This window comes from Echiichthys vipera, assembly GCF_963691815.1.
Source record: "Echiichthys vipera genome assembly, chromosome: 13".
Classification (NCBI taxonomy): domain Eukaryota; kingdom Metazoa; phylum Chordata; class Actinopteri; order Perciformes; family Trachinidae; genus Echiichthys; species Echiichthys vipera.
This window is the reverse complement of record NC_139838.1, coordinates 17,089,403-17,117,118: the sequence shown is the minus strand read 5'-3', so window position 1 is coordinate 17,117,118 and position 27,716 is coordinate 17,089,403. Positions and strand designations below refer to the sequence as shown.

The 27,716-nt window shown below is 40.3% G+C and overlaps 1 protein-coding gene across 1 annotated transcript; it reads left to right on the top strand.

Moving 5' to 3' along the window:
* necab1 (N-terminal EF-hand calcium binding protein 1) lies at window positions 1–27,716 on the top strand (the record flags this gene model as incomplete). Its single annotated transcript, XM_083926027.1, has 11 exons — window positions 1–4; window positions 1,410–1,518; window positions 5,935–5,960; window positions 6,264–6,361; window positions 13,116–13,252; window positions 19,209–19,330; window positions 20,340–20,416; window positions 21,796–21,843; window positions 25,296–25,408; window positions 26,712–26,789; window positions 27,608–27,716. The coding sequence occupies 11 exons, from the start codon at window positions 1–3 to the stop codon at window positions 27,714–27,716; spliced, it is 921 nt and encodes a 306-aa protein (XP_083782153.1).

The window sequence follows — 27,716 nt, the reverse complement described above, 5'->3', positions numbered from 1 at the left end:
ATGGGTAACAAAATCAACACATCAGCACCTGTAAAGGTGACCTTTTTGACACTTTGAAATTCATGTTTTTAAAAAAAGTGAAAAAAATATAACAATTTGCATTCCATCTTAAGGTATAAAGATATATTTGTATTGCACCGTAATGCTTAGTGCATTTCCGTTCATTTTTTGTAAGAGATATGCAGTATATTGTTTTTCTCATCATGGTCCTGAGATGCTAATAAAGGCAGAGATACACTGTGATACCACAGTAAGAAATTCTAACTGAAGGATACAACCCAATTGTCGACTTTGAACGAATCTCGACGCACATTCCACGGGACATTAAGTTTGTTCTGATGAAGGTTTCTAATTTAAATCCCAAAAGGTTTATTGTTTTCTCTTTTCACTTTATCACACAGGGTAACAAAAAAACCTCTGTCGAAATGCATGTAGTATATCTCTGGAGATGAGACCACTGTTTGTTTGTATGACAACAAACACACTGACAGTAACTTTTTATGATGTAAAATCGCCCTCGCTAGGAATGATTTGAGGTCTTGTCGTGCAGCGGGATAATAAATCATCCCAGCTGCTCATGCAAACAGCAGCATTTACACGTCAAGTCCATTCTAGGATCATTTGTGAGCTCATCAAGTGAGTCACTGTGGGCTTGATTGATGTGCGGCTGTCTTGCACCCCTATTGCTCACATACTGTATATTAGTGACATGACAAAATAAAGCTCCCCTCCAGAGCAGCAGGTCAGCCGAGCATTTAAAGATCAGCCACCTCATGTCACACATACACAGAAACTAGAAATGTGTAGAAAAAATATGTCATCTGGTTGATTTCATTTTGCTGCAGGATGTTCAGTTTTGGGGCTCCTCATTTTGAAATTCTGATTATTCTCACCTCAGGGATATTTCCCATATGTTGCACCTTTTTATTCTCAGACACGCTGTGCAACTGTTATACTCTTTCTTGTTTCTGCATAATTCAATAAAACAAATTGGAAAAAAATAATAAAAAATCAAAACAAAAATAGAAATGAGTTATTTTGTTTGTCGTATTGCTGTGGAGAGAATTTGATTTATACACTTGATACCATTTTGTGCTGATCAGCCCATGCAGTTTATAAGGTGCTGCAACTTATCCAAGTTATTTCAAGTCACCCTCAGATTCGTCAGCTCAGGAGAAGTCACTGCACCAATAATCTTGATCATGAGGAAATAAATCTGAGCAACCTCAAATCTTTTGATTATGCCTTTTATTATATATTCTATGTAGAAGGTGACACACACCAGGCTTCTCATTCACATTTGATGAAGAATCTGTCAGAAAATGGCCGTCCATCTCATAGGATGTCTTAATCCTGACTGATCTGTCCTGACACCGTGTTGACAAGTTGCATTTGTGCTCCGTCCCCAGATGATGGAAAACTGTCCTTTGATGAATTCAAAGCCTACTTCTCCGACGGAGTCTTGACAGCAGACGAATTGAAGGAGCTCTTCCACACAATTGATACTCATAACACAGAGTAAGTCAATGAGTTTTATCTTTTTGTCATTTTATTCCACTGAGGGCAGAATTGAGATGCAGATGAAGCCGGAGGGTTCGATGAGGATGCTGGTTGGACAGTATCTTTGTTTTAACTTGTGCTCCACTTAGTGTTGTGGTAAAAACCCAGTGTACTCACATGTCCAGAGAGCAGGGAAAACTCTGAAAGAGGGTTTATCTGAAGATATGGATGGATATGGAACATCACATCCTAACCCTAACCCTCCATTTTTTTATTAATATTAATATTATTTCATATTTACACAGTTACAGGATGCAATCGAAAGCTTGTTTTAATCCAAAGTAAAGTAGACTTTTCTAAATTTTACAAACACCACAAAGTTCTTAAACTTCATGCACACTACATGTGAATGTATTCTAGTACTCAAAGAAAGAATAATAGCAAATATAAACATACCTTAGCATAGTTCACCCATAAAACACTAATGTACTACACAAATATACTGCAATCAGGAGCACTCTTTTCATAGATTTAACTATTCATTGCAACAAATGGAAACACAGTTTTGCTTGGCGCTAATGGTAATGCTGGTAAAAGAAGTACAATACAGAAAACAACCAATGGGCGATACATTTACTGTATATACATTACATACATAACATTCGAGCCATGTTTGGACTAGAAAGGTGGAGTGTGGCGTGCAGCAGAGTTCAAGAATCATATTTAAATGGACCGCCTTGTTGTGAGAATGGGCTGTAATTGGTGTGTAGCTGAACAAATATGTTGATTCAGTCAGGGGCTATCAGCTGATTACAGCTGGGGCTATGACTTCTGTGTCCTGCATGAACCAACACAAGGTTTCATATAATTGCTGTATGAACTGAAAAAATATTAGAACATGTGCAACATGAATATCTTAAATGTCTCTTACAGGAGCAGTGAACCACTGCATAGGAATGTCAGCGTAACACTGTGGTCATTGTGTTCGTCTCTAATAGAGTGCAAAGGTTCCTGAAATAAACATGTAAGCCAAACTGTCAGGGTTAAAGCTCAGGGATTATTCTTGACACTGTGTGACTGGTGTTGATCAGTGACAGCAGAGTGACGACCTGTGGAAAAAAAAACGTTTCTGTGTCTGGTTGTTTGGACATAGTGTTCTGTAGCGCCTACCAGAGGGGTGAAGTTTAAACAGATTGTGTCCAGGGCATGATACATACCTGTTTACTGAGTCCTGATGACTGCTGTTGTCTCTTCCGGGCCTGTTTAATGGCCGATCCAAACTAGACAGTGATGGATGTGCAGAGAACAGACAGAATGATTGCAGTGTAGCATTGGGTCAGGCCGGTTGAACTTTCTGAGCCGGCGCAGGGTGAAATTCATTGATATGGCATGGATAAAAGCCGCTTCACTGCCAAACGTTCTCCTCAAAGATGAAGCTTCGTTTCAGAACATTTACCTTTTGAAATTTGCTTTATAAATATTTTGGTGTACAGGCACAGTAACAACATCTGAATGTTACCAGTAGGGCTGGCTCAAGTCTTTTTGGGTGTTGAGACAACCACACTGCCTTTGTTCTGTTTGCCTGAAGACACGATAGTGACGAAACATTAGTCTGTTTGCACCATTAAAGGCGTTAAATTAATCTGTATTCTCCAGACCTCACTTCTCCCTTTAAAGGTCAGCTCTGACTTTGAATCATGTAACTGTTTCACCCCTGGTTTTGAAGAAATTGTGCTCTTCTAGGTTTGTGACCTAAACCAATTCAGGCAGAATAAACATAGAAAAATAAACATAATTAAAGGCATTAAAGGAGCTGTACTCAACATTAATTTATTAATGTAGCATCAAACAAGTAGTCCTATTTCCCATGTAAAGATATAGTGGAGTAATGGCGTTCTGAGCAGAGAATGAAGCCACTCTCCCTCTGTGTGCGTTAATCTGAGTTTGTCCATTGTTATAATGTGCTTCATTTGTCCATTGTTATAATGTGCGGGACAGTTTGAGCCAAACATAAACTAATGTGAAACTAAAAGATGCAAGTGAAAAGCCCTAATGATATTAAAATAACTCAACTTATTATTATTATTAACATCACCATCATCATCATCTTTTTCTTATTGGTGGAAACAGCCGCAGTGCTGAACAGTCGGATAACCCTTATATTGCAGCAACAACAAATGACATAGCAAATGTATTATCATTATTTATTTATTGTTTTGTCTTTATTGAATGCAAGCAGTTTTCAGTTCACCTTCACTTTCTCCAGTAAAGTTTACTGAATGAAATCACAATCTGCGGACTGAAATATTGACTTCTGGTCTGAGATTGTTGTGACACTGAGAATAAATGATTATGTTTACTGAGTAAATTGGAAGAGGATTCAAACTTTCCAGCGTTGATGTCATTGAGGCCGGTCATCTCAGTGGAAGTGATGTCACCATCATGCAGGATGTGACATGGTGGCCGTTACACATCCTTAGCGCAGATGAAATTTCTTTCTATGTTACAGGGAATGTGGTTGAACAATCCATCTGTGGGCACAAATTAAAGATAACAATTAAAAGGATATTCATCTATCTTCAGTATGATTGAAAATACGTGTGTGTGTGTGTGTGTGTGTGTGTGTGTGTGTGTGTGTGTGTGTGTGTGTGTGTGTGTGTGTGTGTGTGTGTGTGTGTGTGTGTGTGTGTGTGTGTGTGTGTGTGTGTGTGTGTGTGTGTGTGTGCGTGCGTGCGTGCGTGCGTGCGTGCGTGCGTGCGTGCGTGCGTGCGTGCGTGCGTGTGTGTGTTCCTTCTCAATACTAATCAATCAATGTGTCAACAAATAATCATTTTATACTTTGTACGAGGAGCTCCAAACAGTTTTCGTTTCCAGCTCCCCTTCATTCCAGGCGGTGTAGCTGAAGTCGCTGCCGTCGCTCCGATGCCATACGCCCTCCTGAAAGATTAATCTTCATTTCAGAACATTTACCTTTTGAAATTTGCATTGTAAATACGGTGGTGTACAGGAACAGTAACAACATCAATGTTGCCAAGAGGGCTGGCTCAAGTCTTTTTGGGTGTTGAGACAACCACACTGCCTTTGTCGCCGGTGCAGAAATTGACACACTAGTCACACAGCAGTGGATCAAAGAAAAAACTTGGCAAAAACAGGAGTTAACAGCAGTGGCGTTGAGAATGTGGTTAACAAATATTTAAACATAAACCGGGATTTAAAAATATTTAAGCATGGTAACTTCTTTCAGCAATGTATGCCCAAAGTCAAATAGTTAAGGTAAGTTGATAATGCACGAAAAGCTCCCAGTGTGAGGTAACAGAGGTGGAACAGCGTATTTTTGCTCTTAGACTTGTCCTTTATAGACAAAGGACAGATGAGGGTCTGTGTCATCCATTCCAGGTATGTTGGTAGAGATTAACTAGTAATGTATCATGAAACAGAATTGTATTATTTAACACTATAAACAATATTAATCGTACAACTTGCTGTGTTTAGCTACATAACATGATTATAGTCGGTGGAGATTGCGCCTTTGCAGCCAATTCAAAACCATAAAAACAGCGTCAGCTGCAATGGAAACCGTTTACCATTCAGTCGGCTTCTTTTATTTTTAAGAGAGACAGACTAGATGTTTCCCAGTGTTCCTAGTCCTTATGCTAAGCTAAGTTCATCTTTTCCTGGCTCAAACTCAAAGTAAAAAGTCACATTTGGGTTCAGTGCAGTTTTGCTCTCATGGAAATTGTTTTGAAATCCATTTAAAAAAAGATGTTCAAGCCAAAAACGAAAGAGCTTTATAGTGAGCTACTCAGTTTAGTGTCTAACCCCTGGTTTACCTCTCTGTCCTCTGTGGCTCTAAGTGTTTTCTCCTGTTTGGACGGATTGATGGCTTCAGCACTTTCTCTCTTGTGAACGACAGCTATACAGCTCATGCAGAATAGAGTTAAAACCGACGTAATTCCCCAGCCTCCTTCATTGTAACAAGGAATTAAGTGTCTCTTGAAGTGAGCCGTACAGGGGATACATTGACTCATTTTTTCCCTTTAAAAAGCTCTCTTTCACCTCTTTTCTTTCTTTTTCTGTTCCTGTCTCTCTCTTTCAGACACACATATACACACTCAGACCTCCCCAAAACACACTCATGCATGGACATTTAAAGCTAAAATTCCTGAAGGGTTTCCCGTGAGCGATTGACTGTCTGGACCATCGGCCTGTAACGAACATCTCTGGGGGGGGGGGGCAACTAAATTATTGAATTATTCTCGACATATTTTCTTCACGCCCATTTGTCATTTTGCACTGACTCACCAAATCACAGTCTGTCCAGGAAAAGTGTTTGCAGAGGTGAAATATTAGTCGGTCAACTTCTGACATGGGAAACTTTTGTTTTTGAGAAATTGATTTTATCTAAATGTCTGACCTTTTTTTTTTTTTTTTCAGTAATGTGGACACTGATGAACTCTGTGGTAAGTCAATACTTTACCTAAATTAGAACAACTTTCATTATCAGGAGTAAGCTGCTACTGTTGTAGCTTGATCTTGCTTAACCCCACAGGCAAGAGCCCCATAGACTCAAATGCTGTGTGACATTTTTCCCAGCATACGGAAAGAACTGTGCAAGATGTGGACACATGCTCTGACTAACCCCCTACAGGCTGTGTGACTAGGGTGTCGCACAGTGCTGCTTTAATGAAACACCTACAGCCCTGTCCAACTTGTTTAACTCACAAAATGTTTCTTTCCTTTTTTTTTGTCTTTCTGCTGTGAAGAGTATTTCTCCCAGCATCTCGGTCAATATGAGAATGTTCTCGGCGCCTTAGAAGACCTGAATATGTCCATACTGAGGGCAATGGACAAAACAAAGAAGGTGAGATGACATCGTTTCTAATGCCATTTATACTCCCATGTGTATACAGTTTTTAACTTTTCACATCATATATTGAGTGCCATATTTATTTTAACCATGTACCTAAATTAATCACATAATTAATCATCATTTGTAATTGACTCCTACCTTTTAAAAGGTAGAAAAGGAGGTTTTAACATCGGGAAACTACTAGTCAGATTTGCACTGGGTGGTATTTTTGTGTTTTTTAACTAGAGGTTGTATAATATGAGGATGACCTGATGAAAATACAATTTTTTTAAAGTTTATTAAATGCACACTTTGACCTGTAAGTAGCGCTAGAGTAAAAGTCAGAGGATAACCAGAATCACTAGGGTTCACCCTCATGGCAACATTGATATCTGCACCAAATTTCATGGTATCCATCCAGAAGTTGTCAAGATATTTCTCTAAAAGCCAAAACTGTCAACCTGCTGACCGTGCTAGAAGAAAAATCTCTGGTTGCAAATTTACAACATGGCGGCACACGTATCTGGGATGTTTTGGCTTCACTTTTCCTGCACTCAGTGTAGCTATATGGTTACAAATAACATATCCTGAACTGCCCGACAAATCTGTTGAAAACAAAAAATGCTAAAATGTAAACTCTTTGTAAACTATTTGTATTTGTTCACAGAAAATTATCTGTTTATATGTGTTTATATTGCTTTACATCCCTGTGACATACCCATACACACACCCACATCACCACACAGAAAACATCACACTGACATCTCGGGCAGCGCACATCATGGAAATAATGAGATGTTTGATTTATTCCCCTTAACTCCAAGCTGCAAATCTCTCCCAGCATGCTCTTCTGCTCCTCAGCTGGCTTCCTCAGATCTGCCATTAGTCAGATTTCCATTAGCGAGCTAAAAAGGATGAGCAAGGGCTCATTCATGCTACTAATTAACCCCCAGAACAAAACATGTTATGAATGTTTTTGTACTTGTGGCCAACTTAGATGAGCAATTAAATGAGTGTTGGTTGTGTCAGCTTTTGATCTCTCTTTGGGAAAAGCTTTCTGTCCTCTTGGTCTTACCGTGGAGCTGTGGCCGTTAGACTATTGGAGAGAAGAAGAGGGAGGATGAAGGAGAGAAGGCAGAAGGTAAATGATCAGAGATGAAAGAGGAAAAAAGGAGGACTCGTGGGAGAGACAATGAAGAGGAATGGGAAAAGGATGTTAGGATGAGGTTGCTTATTAGATCTGCAGGGAGAGCTCTTTTTTTTCTATCACCATCTCTTTCTCTGCAGTACCTCATCTGGTGTGACACGCTGTGGAGCTCGACTCGCCACTCAGATATCCACGGAAGCAGACGTGTCTCATTGTGGCTGCTTCAGAAACAGAGAGTGGGAGTCAAACCGTTCATTTGTTGGTGGCTGTTCTCTATTAGCACAGCGAGATGTGACACATGCTGACATGCAAGTTCAACACCTAAAAACTGTGGTGACAAAGATAAATGGTGACGACAGATGAGGGCACTTAATGAGAAGAAAAAAGACAGAAGTGGGGGGCGATATAAAAAGGGCAACAAATAATACATGATTTCAACAGATACATACAAGCAAACATAGGGTATAAATTACTACTACTATGAAATAGTAGAGAACCCATTTATATCCTTTGAGTAGAAGTAGGTGTTTTACCTGAAAAAGGTTTTCTGCAGGAGCACAGAATACGATTGCAAACCCTCTGCAATCTTTCATAGACCTTGAGTTGTGATGAGGTGCGAAAATCAAATGGCACTTCAAATCATTTTGTGTTCTCCAAGAGAATAGTTGAGCGGGAAGAGAGACAGGAGAAGAGAAAGAGGAGACAGCAGAGGGAATGGATGGGTTTATTCAGGATTATTCACCTCGCTGTGGACTTCTAAAGGCTCTGGTCGTTTTCCATCAACACACTTTTGTTCCCTGACAGATATACAGAAAAAAATATATATTTGAGCTCAAATGAAAACAAATTGCTCTGCACAAATCAGACCAAACTGATGACTGATTATTGACCAAGGCAAGAACTTCTAAATTAAATGACAACGCTAGACTGTCAACAACACGCTGCTGATGACTCCCTGGTGTTTACTCCCTGAAGCCTTGTTCATAGTTTCCCCCTCTACAAAGACAACATAAGTTATTTCTGACCCTAAAATGCATCATAGAAACATAAAAGAGAGAAAAGAAACGTATACATCAAGCTGCATTTCTCTGTTAGCAAGCATAGGCTGAGGAGAACAGATGCTGTGTTAGTCACAGACTAAAAGCTCAGCCGTCAGTAGAACTGTATTTGTATTTGAGTGGGTGGTCTCTGGTTGTGGATGTGTGCGCATTTGTCTCTTTTTATGCCTCCTCTCTATGTACGTGTGTCCTAATGTGTCAAAAATGGCCACTTGGACTCAAGGATGAACTGATTTTGGTTGTCAAAGGTCAAGGTCGCTGTGACCTTACAAAAAGCTACTTCAGTCATAGCTCGAGAATTCATAAATGAGTTCTGACAACATCTCACAGAAATGTCTAACAGGATAAAAATGATGAAGTGATGGCATTTTAAATCTAAAAAGGTCAAAGGTCGACTTCACTGTGATCTGCCAAAACGCTTTTCATTATTCAACGCTGTAACTCAGGAACAAAAGGGGAGACGTTTAAATGTTTTGACGTTTGCTAATCTTGAACTGTGGTGATTGTTTAGATCTTCTGCGCTGAAGGGTTGAAGACGTGTGTGAAGAATCCTAGTTTCGCCCAAAAATTAAACTTAATACCTTTTTATTAAATGCCTTCAAAATCGTCACTACATATATTATGTCAGTCTGGATGGACGTGGATGTAAACTGTAACTTGACTGGTTGGCAGAGGTGTAGATGTTCCAGTCTTTGCATTGGAAGATTTTAATGTGTATAAGTATGAGCTTACATATGCACAGGCATGTGTGTGTGTGTGTGTGTGTGTGTGTGTGTGTGTGTGCTTTTGTGTCAACAATCCTCCGTGTGCGGGGGAGCTGGAACAAGATTGTGCACCTGAATCAAAGCCAGGCACGTATACATATCTGTGCTGAGACTCTAAGGGTTTCATTTTGGACAGATATTCCTGCCAAAGCTATGTATAGGCTTCCAGTACACAACCTCTTTTAGCACAAGCTCATTTAGTTGCTGTGCTCTTTCACTTCACAGTTTATGTAGTATTAGAGATGCGTTTTCCGTCTCCATAGGCAAAAGACCCTGACTATCAGGCATAAATAGTGGCATTTTAGTAGCAGTGCACCGCCTCCAACAACGAACTGCCTTGACCTTTTGTACGACTGAAAATTAAAGATCAAGGGAAAGGCAAAAAGGCCAAAAACCCACCAGTCCTGAAGCTGTTTAAAATAACCGCAGATTGGTGAAGTCACACACACACATACACACACACACACACACACAAAGGGACAGATCACAGGAGGTAATCTATGCTCAGATGGTAGACAGCAGACTGACCTTTACCAGTTTTGTCGTGACTCACGGTTGGCTGAGTGAATGTGAACGTGTCAAAATGTCAGGGGAACCAACAGTAACTCTGACCAACAGCGATTCTGTTTTGTTTTTTAATACAACACCCCACAAACCAGATATTTTTGTGCATTTTTGTTCTTGTGAAAAACAAGTATGTTGATTCTCACAAATTAAGACAACATGTTCTGTTGGATAGGACCGATAGGAGAAGCTCAAGAGAGTCTAACGATCTGCTCTGCATTCTGGAGAAGAGTTCAGCTCCATCAGGAAGGTTGTGTGTGTGTGTGTGTGTGTGTGTGTGTGTGTGTGTGTGTGTGTGTGTGTGTGTGTGTGTGTGTGTGTGTGTGTGTGTGTGTGTGTGTGTGTGTGTGTGTGTGTGTGTGTGTGTGTGTGTGTGTGTGTGTGTGCGTGTGCGTGCGTGTGTGTGTGCATTTCGACTGATAAAAATAAATACTCTGAAATGCTTTTAAAAACAAGTCCTCAGGGCGGCAGTGGTTAGAGCAGTCGACCCATGTAAAGAGGCTGAAGGTCCTCGAGGCAGCGGCCGCAGGTTTGACTACGACCTGCGGCCCTTTGTTGCATGTCTCCCCCTCTCTCTCTCACCCCATTTCCTGTCTGTCCTTTTTAATAATAGGCTTGAAAAACTGCCAAAAAATAAAGCCCTCTTCATTGTACTTTTGAAAACACAGTAACAATTATCAACAGATTAAACTCCATAATATATTTGCCGTCTCTCCCCCTCTTTTTCTTTCTGTCGCACTCACACATGCATTAGTCACTCTCTAATCAAACTTGCATTGGCGTGCAAGTGTGACGTGCAACAAACAGCAAACTCTGGTGCACAGAGCGTCATTCACTCTGCTTTGATTAGATCCAAAAACAGCACTCAGGGCTCCTTCTCCGGTTCAGCCGGCATTAAAAATGATGCCTCTCCAAAATGTCATGGTGTTTGATTTTTCAAGGGTTCAAGGGTAAACAAGTAATAAATGTGCCCTTGATTCACAGAATGACAAATTGTTCCTCAGTCTGAAATACTTGGTGTGGAGGAAAGTAGATGTAATGTTTCCATATTTTTCTATGTTAACATGTTGAACAAAAAGGCAAGCCCATACATCAGAAACATGATGCACCGCCATGACGCAAAAAACAATCAATTTTACATGTAAAGGTCAGTTTACTCATCGTGACTGTTGATGTCATGAGGGCATATCGGTGGAGGATTTGATGGAGGATGAGGGTGGACGCCATCCAGCTTGTTCGCAAAATGACCAGAATGCATCGCCGGTGTTAACCTGTCAACACTAATCCTTTCTGTGACTGAGGTTTGTGGCACAACCACTGCTCTGATATATCAGTGCTGTGTTTCGATCATAGACTGTATAAAAAATGGACATAGCCTCTACGTCCTATCGAGGGAGAGACATCCATCTGGCTGACGTTTACCTCCGAGGCGAAGTGAGGGCCAGCGGCTACCTGTCACTCAAGAGGCCACGCCTTATTATTCTTAAACTTTAACCTCCAATAAAAATAAAAACTAGCCTGGTACCCCAGTGTTGTCATGGAGATATGACCTAAACATACAGACTAAAATGTTTTTTTTGTACCAGGCCTTAAACAGGTTTAACTATGCTGGGAAAACTGTTTTTTTAACATGGGGATCAATGAGAAACTGCTCTATTATGAAACCTGCCCCTAGTGGACACTCGGAGAAATTACATTTATGGCACTGCCGTATTGGATCAACCGGGGAGTCGCTGTGGTGGGGGCTTGATTTCCGTGCTTCTGAAGTAGCAGATGGATTTGTAAATGTGACTTTTTCCTCTGAGTCCCGCCCTTCTGTCAGTTTTGTCTTGGCTCTGTGATATTCTCTAAACTACAAAGCTACTGTATATTCTCTAACAACCAAAAGAGTTGTTTATGGGACGGCAAACCCTTGTTAAAAATAAACTTAACAAATCGCATGTATTGGGCTCAAGACTTCCTGTGAATATTTAACATTTGTGTTCTAAACTTGGGATTGCTGTTTTAAAGAGGAGGGCATTTAACATGCAGAGAGGTTTAATCAGAGACAGTTTAGAAACGAGATGGCGCAACGCAGTCATTCACTCACATCTGTGTCACGTGGCTTTAACCACTGTCGTGACACGAGCATTAGATCCTGAGTGTAAGTTATATGTATGTCAAATGTAAGTGTTCACACACACACAAATCAGGAGAAAATGAACTTTATTCGAGACCTGTTTCTGTCTCAACAGCAAACTCTCTGACAACTCTCTCTGGAGATCTGACACAGATAAGCTAACCTCAACAAATGGTTGCTGACGCCCTGTGTGTTTCCAAACGAAAACATAAATCCTTGCATCCATCCACACGACATACACTACACTTCGGAATGAGGCTACGCCCACTTAGTAATCTTTGGTTATAGAGCATCTTTGGTTTAATGAAGATAACACTGAGTTGCATCATGGGAACACTGGGGATTTTTACCATTGTTTTCATATTATTTTGCAAGTTTATCTCGATAAATGCCCAGTGGACAGCTGTGACAACACTGGAAATAAGTTCAGTTCTATGGTTAACAAAGTGTTACATTTGTATGTAATAGATATATTGGACTGCTGTAAATAAACCTCAATAAAGTTAAATACTATCCAGTGTTATTTAAATGCTGAACACAAGAAGAAATTTACTAGTTATTTGATCAAAGTCAAACTAATTTTGTTTGAGAATATTTACTGTGATGGTATGTTTGATGACGAATAATTCATGATTTGAATGAATGAGTTATAAGTTTGTGTAAAGTAAACATGGACGAATACAACAGAAACTCCCTTCGTGTTTTAACCTGTTAATATAATATTCTTATGTATACCTCTTTACTCTGCATGCGTGCATTTGAGTTGTTATTGTCTTCCCTTTTTAATTAGCATTGTTCTGTTGTCCACTTATCATCCATTTAAGACTGTTCCAACACAATTTAAGAGGCAGCTTTCAGCAGATAAGAGATGAAGAGTGTAAAGATCCCAGATTGATCATGGTCTTCCTCCTCTTCTTTTCTCCTCTCCTGCTGCTTCTTATGTAATCGTTTCTAAATTAATGGTCTTGTTGACATCTTTTAATTAGCAGAGAGAGTCTGGACACTGATTGACTCCTGACTGGCATGTGGAGCTCTCCTTGTTCTATCATCCTCTCTTATTGTCAGTCCTCCCACTCTAACTTCTCCACCTCCTTTTCTTCCTGTTGATTGACAGGATTATCAGGAGGCCACCCATCTGGAGCAGTTTGTGACCCGCTTCTTGCTGAAGGAGACAACCAATCAGCTTCATTCACTTCAAAGCTCTCTTGAGTGTGCCATGGAAACTACAGCCGAGCAGACTCGCCAGGAGAAGTAAGAACAAATCTCTCACACACATACCATTAGTCCTTAGAAAAATGGACAAATTATATTGTACGATGGCGCCTATAATTACAGCTCTCACATTCATTGTGTGACAATTGTGTCCAAACCAAACACATTCATTTACATCCCACACTTTATATTTAAATGACGCTTTCAACCAAGGTGTTGTGCAAAAACACAGGCACTTACTCTGTATTTGTTATGCCCACCGGCTCTTCCCTGTAATCCAGCAGTTATCTATGGTCCTTTATGTATTTGATTACCACGTTAACCTCCCTAATATGTAGAGGGAGAAAATAAATTGAGAGAAACACAACCAAATACAAGGATCGTTTAATGGTCAGCAGCGACACTGGTATTGTTTTCACCTTGTAATTCTGTATGTGTGTGTCATCATGGACTGGGAACGACAACAGAGGTTGTGTGTATAGGTCTGTCTGTCTGTCTGTCTGTCTGTCTGTCTCTCTGTCTGTCTGTCTGTGGACCATCCTGGATAAGTCCAATGACAATTGTGTCATCTGCAAACTTTAGCAGTTTGACAGCTGGGTCCTCGGAGGTGCAGTCGTTGGTATAGAGAGAGAAGAGCAGAGGAAGGACACATCCCTGTGGTGCCCCAGTGCTGACTAGCCGTGTATCGGATGTGATGTCTCCCAGCCACACATGTTGACTCCTATCAGTCAGGAAGCTGGTGATCCACTGACAGACGGCAGGGGATACAGAGAGGTGGGAGAGTTTGGCAGTAAGGATTCCAGGAATGATAGTATTGAACGTTGAGCTGAAGTCCACAAAAAGGATCCTTGCATAGGTCTTTGGTTGGTCAAGGTTCTGCAGCCCCATGTTTACTGCATCATCCACAGACCTGTTTGCCCTGTGTGTGTGTGTGTGTGTGTGTGTGTGTGTGTGTGTGTGTGTGTGTGTGTGTGTGTGTGTGTGTGTGTGTGTGTGTGTGTGTGTGTGTGTGTGTGTGTGTGTGTGTGTGTGTGTGTGTGTGTGTGTGTGTGTGTGTGTGTGTGTGTGTGTGTGTTTCTGGGTGCCTGCTTCTCAATCAGTCCGCCTCCACAGTCATATTTCAGGCGTGCTCCTGGTGTGCTCTGTTCATGACTCACCAGTGTACAAGTGCACAAGGTTTCATATACCATGTGTGTGTGTGTGTGTGTGTGTGTGTGTGTGTGTGTGTGTGTGTGTGTGCGTGTACATAAGATGTACATGGGCCTCATGGTATATTTAAAGGACATGACGCAAGGTCTTTTTGTAGCCTGTCACCTGTGTTCACACCTGAGCAGTGATTTGCTGCAAACCCCAACTGGAACATGTAGCTTTGTCGTTTAGCATCATGTAAGCCCTTTACACCATTTGCACATTTAAGATTACTTAACAAAGCTCTTGTATTAAAAACAAGCAGCCAGAAACATTTTTCAACCAACTCATGAAGGTGAAGTTAACTTAATTAGACAGCGATCTACAGCTCATTAAATCTGCCACCGAATTTTCAGCAAACAAAATCTAGAGAGAAGCTGCTTTTGTTTCCCACTTTCTAAAAACAAGGACCTGTTGAGTTGCTAAGAATTTTAAGTGGTAAATCTGCCACTGTTAACATTGTGTACTGCGTCCTGTGCATAGCAACAATGACTAAGTGGGGCAGGGCTATGCTGCCTTCAAATGTAACGTGTGAGCTTGTGGTTATGCCGGGAAGTCACGAAGCCTCCATAATATACTTTGCATTAAAGTTAAGTCGTGAGAACACAATTACTAGGCAACAGCAAAAGACCCCCTTTAATGTTACTGTCGGTGTCTAGAAGCCACCGAGGCTAACAGTTTAGCAAGCTAGTGAGCAGGTCACGTAATGCACGTCATGTAATGAAAAGGCACGACGGAGGGAAAACATGAGGCTGTTGGGACTATCAATACTTTAATCCCTATATATTAACTTACCATCCATCAAACTTCAATGGCCTACACCATTTCTGTAGGCAAACGCAACACAGCTCATGAACTCGAAGCTTTCAGAAACTGTCCACTTCTTCAGGTTGTGAATCACACGAGAGACGTGCATTCATTTAGGACTCTTCTTGCAAACACGGTTAACGTAATCCTTATAACGTGAAAGGGACAAAGCACTATTATTAACCCCTGTATGGTCCATATATTTGGGGTTTTAAGTCTGAAATAAAATTGTATTTCATAAAACATTAGCATATATTGTTTTTATCTCAATTTCAAACAATAGAGGCAGCATATATGTTTAATAATTGCAAGTAGTCTCTGCTAGAACACAATTAACAATTGTTTTTTTGTGGTGGTGGAGGTGGACACATGACAGAGAGTAAAGAGTGTGGGACAGTGAGAGCAAACGGGTTCTCTGTGCGTACATTATAATAATATAATATTATCTTTGTGTGTGTGTGTGTGTGTGTGTGTGTGTGTGTGTGTGTGTGTGTGTGTGTGTGTGTGTGTGTGTGTGTGTGTGTGTGTGTGTGTGTGTGTGTGTGTGTGTGTATCTGTGCGAGTCAAATTGATCCGAAGACCATATGAAGGATGTAAATTTGTGGGGAATAGTAGCATGTGTGCTCTCTCTCTCTTTTATTTTTATTTTTATTTTTCTGTTTGTTCATGTCACCAAAGGCCACTGAGTTTCAGGTCAAAACAAATTTATACTTTGTACTTTATACTCTATAAATTTATATTTATACAAAAACTTGAAACTGGTGAATTTGACCAAAATACTATACAAGGATTGTAAGTGTACTTAACTAAGTAGTATGTTTGTCTACAATATGTTCACAACTGACCAAATGATGACAAAGTATTTCAACATTTATTAAATGCAGCTCTGTTGCAGCATTTCACAACCTCCTCAGCTAAAACAGTTGTTTTGGTTTGACACGTGTTGCTTGAGTTCAGTTTAAAAGGATTGTTGTGTCCCTTTTCTCACCATGAGCGTGTTTACACTTATTCTCAGAGGCAGAAAACGATGGGATTGGATCGCTGAGATCTGAGAGACTTCCATTCTCTCCTCACCTCCTCTAATGTCTCTTTCTCCCTCTTTCCCTCTCATGTCATTTCAAAGTGAGACTGTCCCTCGCTCCCACAGCAGCTTCTTCTCCTCCAGAACCCGTCTCTGAAGTGCACTTGAACAATTCCCCTGTGCATCTGAACGCGAACCCTCTGTTCTTCCAAACATCCAGAGGACCTGGCTGTTTCTCTAGTGGCTTTAAATTGGTTTCTGCAGTCAGTTTGGGAGCTCATATTCTGAGCGTGAGCTTTGTAATCATAGGTTGTGCTGTTCATTTCAGAAGTAATATTACTTTCTTCTTGCCGATTTATTGTTATTTGAGATGGATAACCTTTCCTTTTTCTTTGACGCGTCATTAATGTGCATCATCGTTTGCGTTGTTTCAGTAATAACTCTCTGGCTCAGTCTGAGTAGGAAACAGAATAGAAAGTGACGTGAAACATGGACGAAAAGGTCTTTGATCCCTCTGCTAATTCTGGCTCTTCAGCTCTTAACCTCCTCTTGCTCGATGTTATAAAGGGCCGCGGGAGGAACGTGATGAAGCTGAGCTTTGCCTCATTACTGATCTCAGACAGGTTTCAGCAATTAACTGTGAATGACTCACTGGAAGACCAAGAGGGACCTGCCACTGCTTCCTCCTCCTTCTCCATACGTCAAGCATACACACACGCGCGCACACACAGAAGATTAATTATACTGCATTTCTCCCGGATATGGAAAGAAGGAACATTTGAAACCTCTTATACAGTAAGTGGTGTCATATGAAGCAACCACAGTCCTATGAACAAAAGAGGATCATTGTGAATAATCTGACTGAGATCTTAATATCTCAAAGAAAACACAAAGTCACAGATGTTCCCATTTAGATTACAGTTACCTCAATCTAAATGAGATGTACTGTGTAGTTAAAGCTAAAAAGCAAAGATTAGTGGATTGAAGGAATAGTTCAACATTTAGAGAGTTAGATGAGACGATTGTGTTCTAATATGAATCTAAAACTAGCAACACAACATTAGTGTTGTGTTGCCCACAGCTAAATTAGAAATGTTTTTTGACCATGAATGTAAATATTTTGTGAGCCTGGATGTCAGTTATTCTCCTCCCCATCCGTTATCTTTGCTATCCCACTGCGCAATGTGACGTCGGAGTGACGTATTTTCTGTCCTTTTTGGACGTCTAATTTCGGTCCACCGAAGGGTTTGTTTTGCAACGGCGACGTCTTTTTTATTGACGTCCGTGGAACCTCCGTGTAAGGGCTATTCATAGTACAAATGTGGTCATTTGTCAATGTCTTTTCAACATCAAATTTAGACTAATTTTAGACCACTTCTCTAATCATTATAATAATAATAATAATAATAACATGGCACTTTTCTAGGGTCAGGGACCTTATGGCAGCCATTCAGCGCCTCCGTATACACACATACAGCACTCAGACGAGGCAATATGAAACTTCATTATTCAAAATAATCCAGTTACAGAAAAACAGGAAAATGTAAAATAACAAAAAAACATATCATGTATATTTCCTGCACCTGTCATCCAAAAAATGTACCAAGTTCAAAGGTCAAATGATAAATGTCTATATGAATTTCAGGTTGGGTCACGGTTGGACGTCGAATAGATCTCCATCATTGGTCATGGGCCGACGGACCCAATACAGACATGATCTGCACGTCTATCCGACGTCCAATGTTTAGTGGGGTTGGTTTAGCGCCGCCCAAGATGATTGTGATCAGTACTTTAGGTCTGGCAAGGGCAGATTAGTATTTACCTAAAACTGAACTATCAAACAGTCTGAAAACATAAAGCACCGTTTTTGCTGTTAAATATACACAAAACTCTCTCTCTCTCTCCTGCTCACACACATAAACATGTGCCAGTGTGTTCATCTCCACGCACGCACATCCCCACAGGCGCCCTGAGGTCTTCTCAAAATACAGGACTGAACAACCTGACAGCACAAAGGATAAATCTTAGGGGATGTCACCTTGCGGCTGCACGTACCTTGTCACAGGCATTAGCATGCCTGTCAGACCAACACAACATACAAATAAAAAGAAAACACAGACAACTTCGGGCTTGAGCTGAGACATCTATTCATGATATTGAATATATGTGCTTCAGTCACCTGGTACCATCTAAAATTGCAAATAAAATCATAGGAAATGTATCCCCTCTTCTTTTTTTAGCACAAAAATAAAATAAAATCAACTGTTCAAATAGTACTTATAGTACTTAAATAGTACTCAGGATCTATTTACTTACTACTTATGCTGTTTTTCAGGTTCATACTTGTATTTTGGGTTTCTACAGGAACATGTTTACATGCTTTAATGTTAACATATATACGTATATATATACTGTATACATCTCATATCATCTGTCTGAATTTACGTGTATTCACCCTCTGTCTGAAACTCCGTTTTAAGCCCCCCTCCTGAAAAAGTCCAGTCTGCTCTGATTGGTCAGTGTTTCCGTGTCTCTCTCTGCACCATCATTGCATCTGGGGAATGACTGTAACGTCACTGTAGCAGCACTTTCTACCAGTGTATAGCTGGGACATCGCAACAGTACAGAAGTCCTGACGGCTCGTTTAAAGTCACAGCTTCTGAATGTGGGCTGTGTGTGTTTCTCTGTGGATTGAGTGTTTTGATACTTTCACATTTTTTATACGACCTCAAAATGCTTTATAATTAAAAAAAACAAATTGGTATCTCACTATTTACAATATGGGACCTTTTAGAGTCACATTTTGTGTCCAAATCCGAGCCAAGAATTGTGTGGGACCCATCTGGTGTGTGCAGTGAACCACAAAAGCCACAGAACAAAAGGTCATGAAATGTCCCTGTTACTAGGGCTTTTGATTGTAATTAGTTTGTAACTCTCATATTTCGATGTCTGATAATTCTCCCCCTATTCTGACTCCAGACAGGGCCCAGTGAAGCCAGAGATTCTGTCCATCCAGTGGTCAGGTCGTCGCTCCAATCGGAGGCTTCAGAGGAACAGCAGCCTCTCCCCGAACAACCCTCTCCTCAGTCTTGTCAATTCAGGTGGGTTATATGTTCTCCTGTCTCATGCTGAGTTTGTATAAATCTTTCATGCTGCCGTAGCTGCCGCAGCAAAAAAAAAAAGAAAAAAAGGGCCGCTCAATCAAAGTCAATGTGTCTCCAAAGGCCGGAAAGCGGAGCACAGGGGGAGGGGAGGAGAGGATGGGTAGGAACGAGAGATAAACTGACAGGGTGAGATTAAAGTGGAGTGTGTCGGTGCTCAAACGGTGGTTTGAGGTCGGGAGATGTAAGACGAGAGATGTCAGTCTGAAATCATGTGTGTGTGCCTATTATTCAGCGCCATAATTCAGGAACAGAAGGGGAGACATTTGGTTGGAGAATCGGTGAAACTAATCTTGAAACTGCTGTGATGCAGTATACATTATCTGCTCGACCGTGTGTGTGTGTGTGTGTGTGTGTGTGTGTGTGTGTGTGTGTGTGTGTGTGTGTGTGCGCGCGTGTGTGTGTGTGTGTGTGTGTGTGTGCGCGTGTGTGTGTGTGTGTGTGTGTGTGTGTGTGTGTGTGTGTGTGTGTGTGAGAGAGAGAGAGAGAGAGAGAGAGAGAGAGAGAGAGAGAGAGAGAGAGAGAGAGAGAGAGAGAGAGAGAGAGAGAGAGAGAGAGAGAGAGAGAGAGAAGCATCCAAGTTTCACAGAAAAACACACTTAATACCTTTTATTTAATTCCTTCAAGGTCTTTTGTTCTGATTTTCCTGCCTGTGTTGTATATATTCATCTATTGTTTGCACACAGTCAGACATCTCCATTATGACACCAGCCGTGGTTGCTAGGAGATTTGTGACACAGCAGCAGAGCTTTTATAAACTTTGATTACAGGCAGCGTCAAAGCTTTTCTATTGATTGGCATGCCTGTGCCTACTTGGATACCGCCACTGTTTTAGAGCTATTTGGTTCAAACAATTAATGGGGGAAATGTGTTTAAACACAAACCTTTCAACCCTTCACCTTTGTTGTCTACTCTCTCTGTCTGCGACCCGTCCTGTCTGTGACTCTAGGTGTTTACGACGAAGACAGCCAGTGGACGGTCCAGGTCAACAGACTGCAGAAGCTCATCGACCGTCTAGAAAAAAAGGTGACTTCTGTTCTTTCATCCTTTTCAATACGCTCCTCTCTTTCTGTGGTTTGTCGGCTTTGTTTGTCTCCTCTCGCCATCTGGTCTTTACATCGCTCTTTCAGATTAACCACAAATTGTGGCAAACAGACGAGTACAGCAGCAAATGAACTCAACCCAATAACAGCCACCCACGTACGAACACTTTCACATATGTCCAGTATTCGGGAAATATCAGCCACGCACAAACTCTCCCGGCTGCTATTGTATATGCGTGTGTAAAAATAACAGATTTGTACTGCACAAAAAAAGTTGTGTTACCTTTTTATCCTGTCTTCTAAATCTTTCCTTTTTTTCTAATTAAATACTGGATGATTGCACCTCATTGATCTAAAAATGTTTCATATAAAATAAGAAAAAATTCCCCTCTTGTAATCAGTTGTCTTACAATGTGAAGCATTGACGAGGGGCGCAGGTAGACGTTGCTTTAGTTTAAAGGCTCTGTCGCCTGAAAATGACGTTTCCATACAAACGGAAAAGCATTCTCAATCACATATTTTGTCTCAGGTTACGTTTGTCTTTGACGTTTCACAAATAGGTTTCTAATCAAAGTTGGTGAAGGGTCAGGGTCAGTAGACATTGAGTTATTACGTTGTACTTGACTCACTTACTTGTTTTACTTACTTATTTTAAATCAAGCCACAATCTTTTTTTTCTAAACCTAATGTAGTTTTGTTTCAATTCACAACATTAATTACGTGTTTAAAACATAGACTGTATAAAAAATGGACATCAGGGTCCGTTCTCTCGACTTGATCCAATCGTACTCGGCTATGGGAGTCGCCATCTTGTCAGACGTTAACTCCGCTTCATTTCCTCTTACCAAAAAAGGGCATGTATGTGACGTTGGGGGGAGGGAGATACGTCCATCTGGCTGATGTATACTTCCGAGAAGAGGTGAGGGTCAGCGGCTAACTGTCACTCAAGAGGGCGCGCCCCTAATTATTCATGAACTTTAACCTCCAATAAATTAAAAACTAGCCTGTTACTCAGTGAAATGCAATTTTTGTCACTTCCGTATTGGATCCACCATGAAGTCGCTGTGGTGGGGGCTTGGTTTAAAACCAAAACCACCGTCAATGGAAAATCCATTTCCCCCGAAACATGATTAAGAATGCAGCCACGTTGTTACGGGATGTAGTTTTTCTAGACGAGGTTGTAGTTGTACATGAAAGATGACAAATAATAACTCTTTGAAGCAGCTCTAATCTATACTTTTATTTCTAAATATGGATCACATTTGTGCATGTCTGCCCCAAGGTGGCCGGTTATTGCACGTTTAAGTCACTCAGGGTCACTCTCAGGGCATCATATCATGTCACTGTACGTTTGTTCTGCAGGAGGTTCGTCTGGAGCCCGTTGAAGAGGAGGTCTTGGAGAGCAAATCGGTTCGTATTCTGACTTTGATAAACTTTTCTAGTGTTTTGCTGCGGTGTCTGTGCCACTCTGTTCTCACATGAGTTTTACTGAAAAGGAGTCCTCACCGATAATAGCCACTTAGCAGTTGTCATAGCAACAGCAGGGCTGGGACTTGAGAGGAGCATGCTCTGTGTCTCAATATTAGATCTGGAGGTAGAGGCCTTTTTAATGGTATATCATCGCTAGGCAACAGCCTTGGTCCTTGTTAACTTCCCGTCAGCCGTCATTGACATTCACTGCATCAGGAAATAAATTGGGACACGTTTATAATGTTTATGTTTACTGTGAAATGTTTATCTGGGAAAAGGTCTTCATGGGGATGTTTGAGACATGAGATATTTGAGCGAGCGTGTCTGTAGATACTCTAAAATGTATTTTCAGTATAAACACTATAATAACAGGACGTTTATTTGTTTTAGCTACACATGTGTGTACTGGCAGATTGAATGTCCAGCCTTGTGTGAATGTGTCTTTATGCTTACACAGCATGCTGCCGGTGTTTCTGTGCATGCTATTATGCAGTTTAACCTCAGCGTGCACACGACAAAGCAAAGGGAGACTGTTATTTGTGTCTATCATTTCACGACTGAAAGACTCTCTACAGCTGACGTGCAGCATACTAACACAAACACGCACAGGAGGATTTCTCTTCAGCATGAAGAGGAGGAAGAGCGTTTATAGAAGAAGGGAGTTTTTTCTTTCTTTAAATGTCGCTCGCAGAGTTTTATTCCATAATAATGAATCCAAAACCAATTATTTCCAGTATTATTTTTAAAAAATGTTAAGAAAAATATATTGTAAGACCACTGACTGCTACATATTGTTGAAGATGGACACACATATATATTTTTGTACAGCTGAAATTAAGTTTAGGCTACTGTTTTTTAAATAAAAAGGAAATGTGGGGTTAATGTGTAAAGTTGTCATTTTACATGATAAATTCACATAATGTAGAGACGCAGGATTTTAAGAAAATATTACTACTGTGCCTTGTGCATTTAAATAAAGCTTGATGCTGAAATGAGGTCCAATTACCTTAATTTGAATGAAAACACAAACATAGTATGCAGGTTAGTGTTGACACAAACACTGATGCTGATGAGAGATTTTTACAGATTTTATAGGAGTAAATCTCCTGTCCCAAAGCACGTCTGCCTTCACATTGACTCCTGAAACAAATTGTATAACTAGATTTATTAAAGATGTTGCTCCCTGATGAATTGCATTAAAAAAACTGGCCCATGGCTGAACGTAATTTCTGACCCATGGCATACCGTATTTCATGTGATTTTCAGTCGCAGTATGAAAAGCGCAGGGAAATTGCTGATTTCACAATTGAGATATAATATTTTTTGCATACTGCTGGAACTAACAGTCAATTTAATTATTGATTCATCTGCAAATTTCTTGATTAATCCCTTTTTTCTTTCATCTATTAAATATAAAAAAAATAGTGAAAATGACAAAATAACAACTTTAGATGTTTTGTTTTTTCCAGGCACCAGTCCAAACCGAAGATAATCAGTTTTATTATAAAAAGAGAGAAAAGTTCATATAAAACCATTAATTTCACATTTAATTCAACATTGGCTTGTCCCTCCATCCTCGTGAACATGAAATTTCAGGATCGCCTTGAGAGACATTCTTCATTTGGCACAAATGTCCAGTTGGACTCAAGGATTTGATTAGTCCTCTGCTACGATGTGACTCATCGAGGTAACCATGCCTCCGGCAATGTCGGGGGCAGCATGCAAACCTCAAATGGTTGTGAGCTGCCATAAAACTGAAAGAAGAAGAATCTACGTTGAGGCTACACCTCGATAGATGAAGCAAACACACACAAATTAGAGCGAGAATAATAATTAAAAGGCCAAATTCTAGTCTGTCAGGTACAATTAGGGCCACTGTTAGAAAAAAAATATCCTATAAAATAGTTGCTTTGAGTCATATTATTCGATTTTTATATTTTAAATTGTCACCTGTGTTTTCCCTAACACAAATAAAAACATTTTTGCCATAAATTTGTGCATAAAAAATGACCCAAATGCAGGATATTAACTTATTTGAAGTGTATTTTCTCGGGGAGGACACCCTTCGTATATGTCCCCCCACCAATAATGAAAGGGAATTTGCGCCCTTGTTTGCGGTCAAAGGTCAGTGTGACCTCACACAACATATTATTGAGTGCCTATGCCAATTATGACAACATTTGAAATGATAAAGTGATGCCGTTTTCTGCCGTGATGCCGAAGGTCAAATTCACTGTGACACCCCATCTCTTCATCATTCGACGCTATATCACAACAAGAGGCGAGACATTAGGTCAGATACTGAATTGGTGACGCTAATCTTGAAACAGTGGTGATTGTTTAGATCTTCTATGCTGCCGGGTTAAAGATGTGTGTGGAGCCAAAAATACACCTAATACCTTTTCTTTAAATTCCTTCAAAGTCAGTCTGGACAAACGACGATGTAAACTGCAACTTGACTTGTTGGTGGACGCATAAAACGGTGTAGTTCTAGTTAAAATATGATAGTATCACAATATGTATACCAGAAGTATCATAACACAGCAGCAGATATGGAAGCATGCATATCAATGTTACTGTCGTGTCCCATCATGCAGATGTCTCAGCCTGTGTGTGAATTAACCAATATATAATTGGTGTGTGTCACTGGGAATAAACATGCTGCCAAGAGCAAAACCAACACTGCATGACTGTCGGTGTGTGTGTGTCGCATGTGTTACCCCTAGTGTGTGCGTGTGTAAGAGAGAGTGTGTTTCTCCCAAATTAGCCACTGAGAGAAAATCCTGAGGCATTTTAAAAACATGAACACACATACACGCACACGCACACGCGCACACACAAACGCACGCACGCGCGCGCACACACACATACACACACACGCACACACCCACACACACACACACCTTTGGCTGTTGGACAGAGCATTCACTTATCATCAGCCTCTCTGCCTCTGTCAACAGCCACAGGGAATAATTAGCAGACTTTCTGTCGCCCCGACGATATCAGGTCTTCATGTATGACATTCACACCTTTGTACAACAAGATTCAGATGCTTTTTCTTTATTCGTGTAGTGTAAGAGCAGAGGGTAAATGTCCAAGTTTTCACTTTACAGTTCTGCATCAGTCACCAGTTTTCTGTTTTCTCTAACTGGCTGAGGCGATGTGAAGCCCTGCCATTCTTAAACGTCCTCCAGACTCTCTCTCCCCACCAGAGGCAAATCCTGACCTTATGATTTTTGTGTGTCTTCACGTGTGTGTGTGTGTGTGTGTGTTTGTGTGTGTGTGTGTGTGTGTGTGTGTGTGTGTGTGTGTGTGTGTGTGTGTGTGTGTGTGTGTGTGTGTGTGTGTGTGTGTGTGTGTGTGTGTGTGTGTGTGTGTGTGTGTCTTCACAGCACATCCTGATAGTCCAGAGGCAGCTCTCGGTGCTGGAGGAGGAGCTGGAGGAGTTTCGTTTGGCTCTCAGACAGTACATGGAGTGTGCCTGTGCCCAGACTGGATGTCTGCAGTCAGTTTGTGCTCTGTTTCTTCCCTTTGTATCGGGGATTTACTACACGTTTGTGTTCTTTCTAGTTATTAACAGTTTTGCAAATGTTTTGTATAGAGGGGGATGGGAATAAAAGACAAGTAACAACAGTCCTGAGCAGGCGGGTGTATGGACAGGCCTTCGATGAAGAGACTTTCTGATCCTTTGTACTCCCCAGTATATCCCAAAATGTATAATTTAACACAATGACTGGACTTGACTTTTCATGCAGGTTCACAAGATTTGATTCAAAAGAGGATTCTCAGGAAGTTGCAAGACTTCATAAGAAAGATATTCAGTTTTGTGTGAAAAGTTTTTATTGTGAAAATGTACATTTTGCTTCCTGGTTTTATTCAGATACAAAAACATTTTTGAATATATCACTTGCATTGTCAGGACATTATATGTTTTGACATGTATATAAAACAAAAAGCATCCCTTCAGTTGACTTTTGAGTTACGGCGATTACATAGACCGATCCTTAGGTCAATGAATTAACTTATCCAGACTCATTAAATAGCTTGAAAGCTCTGCCCATACAGTCATTTTGTTGATGTTTGATGATCAGTTGTCAAATGTGAGAATCACTGTTGCCTTTAGCATTAGTTTCCTTTATTTTATTTCTTAGAACAAAGATCTAATATATATAATAATCTTGAGCAACATTTCCATACAGAAACAACACATTATACCTTTGTGCTAACTGTATCTGCAGTATAATATGTAGAATAATAGCATTTTTACTGGCAATCTTAGAATAGTTTATCTTTTTATATATGAATTCCACAAGAATCTAAGGTGCAGGACCTCTAAATAGTTCATTGCAATCTCACTGAGAATTCTTCATGAGATTACGAGCAATATTGAATAATCATGAAACTTTAAAATATACACATCAGTGAAACGGCTGTAAGAAAGAAATCCTCCTGTCCTGGCTCCAGTATAGCGTCACACCCTGACACACTCGGTCGGTAAATGAAAGAACATCTCAAACATTAGAAAAGACTCTCCCATTATCTGACACTTCACTATCTGACAAAATCCGGCAGCCCAAAGGACGGTGTAACATCCCGATCCTTTCCCTAAGTACTCAATAAAACAATAAAAATGAGACTAAAACCTTTGGCAAAAATCTTTATTTAAGGTTGAAGCCACAGAAGATATTATTTGATAAATACACAGTCTGCCCCCGGTGTGGGAAACAGAGGGCGCTCTGAGGGACATGATGTGGCACACTAATTACTGATTGCATGACTTGTGCTCTCTCCTGTTTTGCATTTGGCAGCATGGCAGTTCAGCGGCTGGCAAATGAGTCACGCTTCATCCTCTATGAGTTCTGGGAGCACAACAACGTGTGGAAGAAGTAAGTATTCAGCGGCACCATATGCACCATGACTAATGCACCGTGACCTGTTCAAATAAACCCCAAATTATGTCCTTTGCTCAACTCAATGAGAAAAGGTTCACACTGTTTAGTGACGATGTGAAACCTTAATTCAACTAATGAGAAAAACAAGAGTATGTAATGGTGATGAAACTCAGATGTCGAAATATAATTATTATTATTATTATTATTATATATAAAGTTAAAATTCCGTACATTTCAAATGTCAAATAACAAACCATAGGAATTATCATTTAAAAGGAGACATACAAGGAAATAATACGTTGATACAGCTCATTCGTAGTTTAGTTTACATTTCTGCACATAAATTATACACCTTTTATATATATTATGTAGAAGGTGTCCATATTTTCCTCTTATGATGAATTAGACTTTCTCCTGTTTCAATTTTTCCACTTAATTAGAATAAAACAATACTGAAGGTAAAGGTAATGACAGTTATTTGTAGCCCAGGCAGCATTTCACTTTAACTGATATTTAACCTGAAATATAAACTCTGATGCAAAGCTTGAACAGTTGGATAATGTTATGTTGTTTTTGTGTGTGTGAATGAGTTTTTGCATGTTTTTACGTTTGCAAACCAGCTTTCTCCAGACTGAGTCTCGAGGAATCAAAAACAAAAGTATTTCTACATGAATTAGTGAAAAATGATTGAATGAGAAATGAAGAGTTTTAGTTAGTTGATTGATAATAGAAAACAGCCTTTAATGGTGTCATGAATACGCAGGTTTACGATTCTTAATGCACCTTATCTGTGATCTTTCTCCTCTGCACAGTCACCTGCAGACCAACTACAGTAAGACCTTCCAGAGGGGGAACGTGGATTTCCTGGAAACTCCAGAGAGCATAACCACCATGCTGGTTCCTGGTAAGAACCTTCTTTAG